The following is a 10,530-nucleotide window of genomic DNA, read 5'->3' on the forward strand; positions in this document are numbered from 1 at the left end:
TTATAATATTTCACGGTTCTATTCATAGATTGGAACCTAAAAATATCTTCTATTTATTTATATGTCCATTTATTTATATTTCACTATATCAGATTGTTTGTACATAAAATGGAAGGCCAACAAACATGTTATGTAAATGTATTGTAAATATTTGTAAAGCATTGTAAGAACAATTTCAAACCTGGACTGGCCACTAACAGGTTACCTTACAAGAATTCAATTGGAAAAAAAAATGTGTTCTCTTATTTTTTTATATTTTTTTTTTAACAGACATGTACAAAGAGATCTTTGGGGCACGAGGAGTGTCATACATGTTGCTCACTCAATATATGTAATGATGCTGGTTGTGGAGAACTAGGTAAGTAGAGTAAATAAACATCTTAACTATTTCTGTTTGCACGAAACCTGTGTCTAATTTTATTGAAAAGATTAGGCTTAAATATGTTATTTTAATTTTAGCGTGTCAATATAAAAAATTCAAGAAAATAAGAAAAAAACAGCCAAAACCTGAGGTTTCTGAGACACGTTGTTGAGTAATTTTTATGATATCTCTGTTAACTATTTTAAACTATGAATTAACGATTCCAACAGTTCACATTCACAAATTTAGACGACGAATCGAATTAATCACAACTGAAAATACGTTTCCTTAGTTGACTTGTCACCATTATTGTTTTACAAATTTAGGAATTATGCGCATCAGTGGTCCTATATGTTATAAGTGTTGTGGAGTTTTGAGTATGACTGAGTGTAAAGCAATAACCACGTGTCCATTAAATGAGGTAAGATATACATGTTCACTGTTTGTTAGCTGTTTGTCAATAAAATAAACCGAGGAAAGGTTATCTACAATGATACTGGCAACCAAACACGAAAAGTTTTAAAGATACAAAACTTCAAATTATTCAACGACGAATACGAAACTGTACAGGGAAATGTCGACAAATTGCATGACGACAAATTGCATCATTTAACCTTTTAATTTACTTCATAGCAAAATTTTGTTTTCTAATTTCTAATGGAATTTATCATAGCTTATTCCTTTTAAAGATTTTACCTGATCGAGCTGCGCAATGGGAAAACATCTGCAAGCACTTGACAAACATGATGCAAAAGATCAGTAACTCGTCTACTTTTTTTCCAAATCAAAGAGTCACAAGGAGGTCTTTAACACAAAACAAAAGGTCGTATCTTCGAATATGACCTACTAGATCTTTATATATTTTTTTTATAAAATAGTATAATGCGTTGACTTTTTAAATCATAGTTATCGTTCTTTTAACTTATTTTGTAAAACTTTGTTTTACCTCTATGCATTTTATCTTTTTAAATACTGTTGATTTTCTTTTTTTATATTTTTTAAATATATATTTTAGTTTTGTATCATTGAATCAAATGACAGGAATGGTGAAATATATTTCAATAGTGGATGTCAGACAAAATATGTAAGTTATTGGGAACTGCGCTTTACTTAATATGATTAGGGTGAAACATTGTTTATTAGAAACGAATACAAAGGTCAATACTATTATTTTATTACAGAAAGTTAATCTCTAATTACCGTTATCATGGCTTCGACAGCTTTTATGTGCTAATAGTACGTAAAATAGCATGTTTTAATCACCAATTAAATATTAAGATTGCGAATAATTGCACTTGCGAAAACAATTGTAAGTTTATATTTGATACTTTTGGATCAAAACTATGTTTACTTAAATTAACTTATAAATATTAGGCTTGTGACCTGGTGGCAGGAACAGGTAACATTTTTGGGAAACGAGAGATAAACGGCCCAAGACCAGGCTACTGCAAAAGATGTTGTGCCGGAGATTTATGTAATACAGAATGTAGTATAGATTTGAAGACAACATCATCAGTCACGACAACAAAGACGACAACACCAGTCATAAAAACAAAGACATCCATAGTAGTCACAACACCAGAGACGACAGGTATTTGGTTTTCGGGTGGGGGAAAATCATGCTAACTTCATTGCCAGAAACCATAGGAGATACTAATCTAAAAGACATCTAATGATTTTGGAACAAGATAATGTATTTACAATTTTATTTTTAATTCTACTTCAAAAAGAGACAAAAGACAACAAGGGAATAAGGGAACATTCATTAACGTGTAATCGAGAGAACACAAAGTAAGCCCATTGGTATTGTTTCATGTTATTCAGATTTTTTTCATCTTTAGTTTTAGGCATCAGTTTAGTTAGCTAACTATATATTTTGTGCACGTACCAACCGTATCAACTAGTTTCAAATAAAGAAGGAACATGTAACACATGTATTATATGAATGCCTATTTTATTTGCATATTTTTTTAGTCAAACGTCTCAATTGTGATGATCATTCAACCTGTGGTTACCTGGTGAGTAAGCTTGGTGTTTGTGATGATCAGCATGGTATAGATATTTGTCCTGTATCCTGCGGAAGATGTATCCCTACGACGATAATGACGTCACAGTGTACAGATACATCCACTAAATGTGATTATCTAAACAGGACATTCAGCATTTGCCAGAATCCAGATGCAGTGAAAAATTCCGGTTGTAAAAAGACATGTAATTACTGTGGTGAGTTAAAAATGAACAATCACATAATTGTCGATAGCATTATTCTCATAATCAGATAGCGTGGGGAAAATTAGAATTATTTTAAAGAAACACATAATCAGTTAGCTTTGAAACCGCTATAACGATGATATCCATTGGCTTCATAATTAAAAATGTGGTGACTATTCTGCACACATCTATACCATAATACTTCAACAAGGCCGTAGGAAGGGGAGGTGCGTCGGGTGCGGTCGCACCCCCTCTTTACAAAAAAAAATTAAAAAAATTAGAAGAATTTCCAGGCACGGATAAGCATTTGTCCTTTTACGGGTTATCGTGATCTTTCTGTCTTAGAACAGGACACCTATGATACAGTTTGAGAGCTCATCTTTAGTATGACGTCCATTATTACTGACTCATATATATTTGGGCAAGCCGTGAAGGACGCTTCCGGGTGCGGGAATTTCCATCGCTGCATTGAAGACCTATGGGTGGCCTTCTACTGTTGTCTGTTCTATGGTTGTTGTTTCTTTGACAAATTACCCATTTTCATTCCCAATTTTATAATCTATAAAATCGGCAAATTACATTATATCTGCCAACTCATATTTGCAATCTATGCAAAAGCCAGGAGGTCCATTTCCTGTCATATAGATCGGTCTTTTTAATTCACGAGGTCATCTTGCTTGAGCAGATAACGGAGAGAAAATCCCAAAATCAAGAATAAACGACTATTCCGTGAAACCTCAAGGGCTCGATAGAAATCCTTTTAACTTTTAATGCCTCATCGAACATTATATATGTTTGTAATATTTATCATGCAAATTCTTATTGTATTGAACCTTGATTGAGTTTGATTCGGCTTGCAAAACAAAAAATACAGTGTTTTGATTTTATTCTTAAAGCTCGACAACTACGATGTGCAAAATAAAATCATTATGAAGCTGAAACCTTATACTAGCATTAAGCATTTTTTTTTCAGTGTCTGGTAATATTTCTAAATTTTCTACGATTTTTCGAAATTTCAGTTTTTTTATTTTATTCATGTTATTGTTCTGGAAAAACATGTCTTTCAATTTTGGAGTGTAATACGATTTATTTTAAATATTGGAAAGCAGAAAGAACAAAGCGAAAAAATGAGATATCATATTAAAGAAGGAATATTTTCCTACAGTTTGGTCTAAACTACGAATGCTAAATATTATTGGTACAATGTAAATGATATTTGTTTTCATTTAACATGTTTGAACATGTTGAAATAGGCTGAAAATTTGAAGTAATGCGTCAATAAATACACCAGCACGCCGTATTCTTCTAAGGGCTAAATAACTGCTTGTAAAAGATGTCACATTGACATACAATTTAATAGTTTAGTCTTTTTTTCTATCAGATAGAACGTGTTGAAAAAAATACTTAATTTGACACGAACACAGTCACAATCCCCTATCTACTAAATGCAACACACAAATGTTTGTTTAGAACTGGCAACGTACACTACTTCTCAAAAGAACAGGAACTTCTTACTTACAGCTCTGTATTTCAAATAAAACAATAACAGTTAAACCCAAAAAGCTAAGCCTTTACCTTAAAGCACAGCATAATTTCACAAATTCTTATCAAAAACGCTTCTTGTATCGTTGGTATTCCTCTCCCAAAACTTATAAAAATTAAATGCTTCGCCAATGACCAAAATAGTCCCGATTTGGGACAGGCGCATATAAAAGCGACCGAGAAGGGTGTTAAAATGAGATTTGTAGGATTGGAATGGCCCCTAGCCAAGTTGATCATATATCCGTCAAAGGACAAAATCTTAAATTGAGAAATTTTCAGAGAGAATCAACTATGTTTTTTAAGGACTTATTAAGCTGCTTGTTTTTTATAAACCATCACATTGTAATATTGTAATAAGATACACGTACCGGCGCTGGTCATTCCTGGAATTCGTCACATTATGTGTGAATAATATAGGTAAACTTGAAAGACATATGAAGCCATGTTGTCTTTAAAATCTCCAAATAGATCATGATAAAATGCCAGTAGGTTTATGTGTATATAAGTTAGAATAGTATATTTTATCCGAAATAATCAGTACGAAACAAAAGTGATGAGTGCATTGTTTTATCATATGTATGAAAATGTATTGTTAACTTTGAAAGGTACCACTATCAGATATTGATTTAATAGGTTGAAATAAAAAGTACCTTCAGTGCGATCAATGGTGTATACGTTTTCTTCAATTAAATATCAGCCTATTAACCGTTTAAAAGCTTATTGGAAGAGTATGGATAATCATGTATTTAACGTTCTGAAAACACATAAAACCCTGAAATTGGCGTACCCATTTAAAAAAAATCTAAATTGTAGGAGGGGAATGCCCCTCCCACACCCACCCCATTCGCATCCCCTCTTGACAAAACCTTCCTACGGCCCTGTTCAAAGAAAGGAACGGTTCAATCTGTTTCAAATCTTGACTCAATAATTGACACTTCTGGTCGGTTTGGAACTTTACGTTACGACAAAAGAGAAGATTACTATTTCCTATTACGAACTTTCAATTATATGAAGCAACAAACCTACAGTGCTTGCATATGGAATATATTTGAATATATATCCCAGTTATAACAATATTCCAACGCCTTTGTTTTCTATCCTAATTTACTTATGAAGTCTACTCCTTACAAAGAAGTTATATATATGCCAATTGTTTATAGTGATAGAGTTGTTGTATTTATCCCTTTGAGTGTAATCATACAATTGCCATGAGTGACTACATACAGTAAATCTTATCGACTAATTAAATATCTGAATTTGCCAAAATCAACACGATTGACCTCGAGGCAATATGCGGAGCAGGATCTGATGACCTTTTCAAATGATATCGACATCGGGTTTTTGATGGGGTTCGTGTTGTTCGATATTCAAGAGCTTGCAGCTCCTACTCAGACTTTGTAAAACGTCATCAGTGTCTGAGTAGAAAGTTGATGAACCAGGGGTATGTCAAAGAACGTCTCGTCCTTTTTCTAAAAAAGTTCATCGGAAGGTACCAAGACCTTGTTGATAAATATTCCGTATCAACTTCTCAAATAATACACGATGGTCTTGATGTATAGATTCTGCGTACTGATGTTGTGTATCATCTTAACAACATGTTTTATTGTTCTTTTATTAAGATTACTTTTACTGTTGAATGGTTTTATGTGATAACCGTTTGACGTGGCTCGGTACTTATACATCTCGTCAATGTGTTTGTATTGGCTTTCATTTTTTGGTGATTTGTTTTGTATATGTGACTCTTTGTATTTCTTTTGTGCTTATAACGTGACTCTGTACTTTAAAAGATCCCGTCAGTATGATATTTGTCTATAATATGTCATTATGATATATTTCTATTATGAATTACTTTATACGTTGAACCACAAACGTCAAAATCAATCAATAGCGTAGTGGAATTGACAATTTTTGGATTCTCATAAATTCTATGTATAACTTTTGAACTAGTTTGAATCTCGGTCTATTTCTGTAATTTATTCTTACATACTTTTGATTTTTTAACTCTGTATGCGTACATTGGGGCCCTTTATAGCTTGTTGTTCGGTGTGAGCCAAGGCTCCGTGTTGAAGGCCGTACTTTAACCTATAATGGTTTAATTTTTAAATTGTTATTTGGATGGAGAGTTGTCTCATTGGCACTCACACCACATCTTCCTATATCTATTGCCTATGAAAAAAATTTAAAATTGTTTGTATGCACATTGAACATCAAATTTATGTGACGTATATAATTTTTGTAACGTCAGACACTCAAATCAATCCATGTGTTCTTAGACAGTAGATGTTATTGTGTCCTGTTAAATTGTTCCCTTTAAAAAGTTTTGGATTCTCATATATTCTATGTATAATTTTTGGACTAGTTTGAATCTCGGTCTATTTCTGTAATTTATTCTTACATACTTTTGATTTTTTAACCCTGTATGCGTACATTGCCTATGTAAATTTTAAAATTGTTTGTATGCACATTGAACGACAAATTTATGTGACGTATATATTTTTTCTGACGTCGGACACTCAAGTAGATCCATGTGTTCGTGGATAGGTTTTTGTGTCCTGTTAAATTGTTCCTTTTAAAAGTTTTGGATTCTCATAAATTCTATGTATAACTTTTGGACTAGTTTGATTTCTGTAATTTATTCTTACATACTTTTGATTTTTTAACCCTGTCTGCGCTCATTGCCTATGTAAAATTTAAAATTGTTTATAATCCAGGTACTTCGGATAACTACTGTATGCACATTGAACGACAAATTTATGTGACGTATATAATTTTTCTGACGTCAGACACTCAAATCAATCCATATGTTCGTAGATAGTAGATGTTGTTGTGTCCTGTTAAATTGTTATACGATGATGACTGATGTTCCCATATTTTGACTATTTTATTGATTGTGACTGTTTATTTAACGCATCATGTAAATGTAACGGAATTTGATGAGACTGTTATTAAAGTGAGAGGGTTAGCGCTATAGAACCAGGTTTAATCCACCATTTTCTACATTTGAAAATGCCTGTACCAAGTCAGGAATATGACAGTTCTTGTCCATTCGTTTTTGATGCGTTTTGTTTTTTGATTTTGCCATGTGATTATGGACTTTCCAAATTGATTTTCCTCTGAGTTCAGTATTTTTGTGATTTTACTTTTCAGTATGCCTTTTACACGAAAGACTATATATGTGTTTTGTAGACATCTGTAAAGCTACCCATAGACCTTATCTTTTTTTCAAACTTCTGCCATAGACGTCTGGTGACATTATCTTTCTTGACCGTTATAAGGGCTTACTAAAGACCGCTGAATTGATATCTTAGGAATTTTCTTTGTTCTATAGAACGCGCGCTTTATGTGATAATTGTATACCTCATCGTGTTTTTTTAGACCGCTTTAAAGATATCTGATGAATGTTTCTTTACTTTCTCGACAGCTGAAAGTGATAATTGAATACTATGTAGAATCCATAATGTTTTTCTGACCGGTGTATCGAAGTTCTGTACATCACTGTAAAATATGTGTGAAACCCTTACTGTAGAGTTTATTAGACCTTATAATCATTCCGTCGTATATGTTGAACCTATGAGTTTGAATGTACCTCTTTTACTTTCATCCATTTTTGGAAGAATTGTGTATTTTGCAGACCTTTGTGGTACAGTGAACCCTTGTCTAAATAGTGGTGTATGTGAAAAAGACGGATTTTGGTTCAAATGTAAATGTTTGTATAGCTATTACGGAAAATACTGTGAACAGCAGCAACCAGGTATGAATTTGATTTGTTTTTCTTTTACTCGATTCTTTTACAAATTTTAGATTTCAGAATCGATATTAATGTTGATGGTGGCAATGAAGATAAAAGTATAAATGCCAATGAAATAAATGATGAATAATTGATAATGAGGTAAAAAAATCTAAAACCTGTAGAAAAACTTGAAAAGATATTTTTGATTTCATAGGAAAATGCAGATATCAAACACTTGCAGACAGACATTAACCCCCTCTTTAGCCGGTTTAAACGATAGAGTTTAAAATATCTCTTACAAAAGAGATACGAAAGATACAAGAGGGACAGTCAAACACATGGTATAACTAAAGCTCTAACTATAAACATGCATAATTTGATTGTTAACAGCATTAGTCAATATATAATTGAGAATGGAAAATGGGAATATGTGAAAGAAACAATAACCCGAAAAAATAGCAGATAACAGCCAGCAACGGGTCATCAACACAGGCAGATAATTCCTTATCCGGAGGCTTGCTTCAGCTCGTCCCTAAAAAAAATTAGCACTAGTTCTGTGATAAGGGACGTCATACTCAACTTCAAAACATATAAATGAACTATTATAAAAAATCATAAAAGAATTACAAAGGCCACTTGCTCCTGACTTGGGAAAAAATGCCGCAGGATGAACATGTTTCAAAGATATCCGAGTCTAATGTCAAAATAGGTAACAAAAGAAACTAATTAACCTATAATGAACAAAAACTATCTTAACCACCTTTTAACATTATAGATTCATTGGGAACGAAATTTTACCTGGCTTTCCTGGCGAGCTTTGGTACTCCTCCTTCATATGCACAGCTGTATATTATTTCTGATCATAACGGAACATGCATCATACGTATTCCGTATCTACATATAAACACATCAATGCCTGTAATATTCAACGATGTGAGTCAATATCGTATAAACAGCAGCATTCTGATGACGACGCAAGGAATACAAAACAAAGCAATAATAGTTCGTTGTGACGTTCCTGTATCTTTATACGGAATGAATTATGCGAATGTAGTCACCGAGGGCTATCTTGGTATTCCCCAGAATGGACTTGGAAGCAAATACATTGTGTCATCTTTCTCTCAAGATAAGTCAGAGTTTGGAATTATTGCTCCTAGTAATGATACTTTTATTTCGATTAACTTAAGATTGGAGTCTGGTGACTTGAAGTATAATGGAAACACGTACCGTCCAGGTGATTTATTAAATATAACAATGTTCAAAGATGAAACATTTTATTTATCATCCGACAATGATCTGAGTGGTACAATAATTTCTTCAACCAAACCCGTTGCTGTTGTTTCCGGAGTCAAATTAAGTTTCATGAACGACGAATACTCAAACCATATGACAGAAATGATTTTGCCCCACAAACATCTTGGCAGAAATTTTATAGTTCCTGTGTTGTATAATTCACAATGTAAGTATAGGATATTCGCGGACAGTCCCTCCAGTTTAACGATCCAGCAGGGTAATTACACTATATCTGGATTCAAGAAAAATATAACTGCAGGACAGTATATGGAGGTTAATTCTGACAAACCAACAACCTTTAGATCATCCTCTGGTATCCTTGTTCAACTTTACTGTGACTCACATGGTCTATCCTACGAGTCTGTGATGGTTACTCTGCCTGTCATTAGTCATTTCAAAGCAGGCTACTAGTTTGTAGCCGTTTCCGACTTTCCACCAGGTTACCAACCAAATAATTATTATATGACAGTTATCATACCAACAAATGCTGTCGACGGACTAAAATATGACGGATATTTGTGGGTGTCTTTCATACAAAAATCATCCATTGTTATGTCAGGACAATCATATAGCATCTTGATTAAGGAGATATCGAGTGGTTTACACACACTCACGCAAGTGAATAACGTTACATTTGGATTAATTATAAATGGAAAGACAACACACCAGGGCTATGCGTACCCAGCAGGTTTCCAGTTTGATAATAGTGCTCCATAGCATCAAGTCGTTACGCTTGTGTTGACTAGTCAGTGCTGTATTATTAAATTATTTTTTTTTAATACTTCCTCACTTTTTAACTGCTTGTTGTAAAATGACAAGTTTAATGTAACCGATTGGTAATTCTCTCACACCTCTTTCATTATATTTCTTGTCTTTGAATACTTCCTCACTTAAGAATTTGAACTGTTTGCGGTAAAACGACAATTTTATATTCATTAAATCCATATGTAAAAAAGAAGATATGGTATGATTGCCAATGAGATAACTATCCACAAAAGACCAAAATGACACAGACATTAACAACTATAGTTCACCGTACGGCCTTCAACAATGAGCAAAGCCAATACCGCATAGTCAGCTATAAAAGGCCCCGATAAGACAATGTAAAACAATTCAAACGAGAAAACTGACGCCCTTATTTATGTCAAAAAATGTACAAGTAATAAGTAATAATTGTGTAACCTAGTGGTAGTTTAGGACTTTGGCATTATATTTGCGATTCACAATGCTCCTTATGTGAACTGTTTGAAGAAAATTATAGTATAAACATGCTCTCAGATGTATGTTTATTTACTAAAACCCAACTGAATTCGCTCTGCAATTATTATTCGTTATACTTTAATCGCGTCAAGCTACTTCCACACCAAATTATGTTCAATTCTAATATGACGTG

General features: G+C 33.2%; 1 protein-coding gene across 1 annotated transcript; it reads left to right on the top strand.

The window, feature by feature from the left end:
• The first annotated feature begins 740 nt into the window (after positions 1-740).
• LOC134688103 (uncharacterized) lies at positions 741-9,548 on the top strand. The gene is made up of 6 exons (XM_063548573.1): positions 741-782; positions 1,377-1,445; positions 1,736-1,952; positions 2,336-2,584; positions 7,746-7,865; positions 8,620-9,548. Exons 1-6 carry the CDS (start codon positions 741-743, stop codon positions 9,546-9,548), a joined length of 1,626 nt encoding a protein of 541 aa, XP_063404643.1.
• The last annotated feature ends 982 nt before the right edge of the window (positions 9,549-10,530 follow it).

The sequence above is a fragment of the Mytilus trossulus genome, chromosome 10, assembly GCF_036588685.1.
Source record: "Mytilus trossulus isolate FHL-02 chromosome 10, PNRI_Mtr1.1.1.hap1, whole genome shotgun sequence".
NCBI lineage: Eukaryota > Metazoa > Mollusca > Bivalvia > Mytilida > Mytilidae > Mytilus > Mytilus trossulus.

Excerpts from the sequence above, each read along its gene's own strand:
- LOC134688103 (XM_063548573.1), top strand. The coding sequence starts at position 741 with ATGACTGAGTGTAAAGCAATAACCACGTGTCCATTAAATGAG. Across the intron at positions 2,585-7,745 it reads AAAGACATGTAATTACTGTG|ACCTTTGTGGTACAGTGAAC; the intron begins GTGAGTTAAAAA and ends TGTATTTTGCAG. Across the intron at positions 7,866-8,619 it reads CTGTGAACAGCAGCAACCAG|ATTCATTGGGAACGAAATTT; the intron begins GTATGAATTTGA and ends TTAACATTATAG.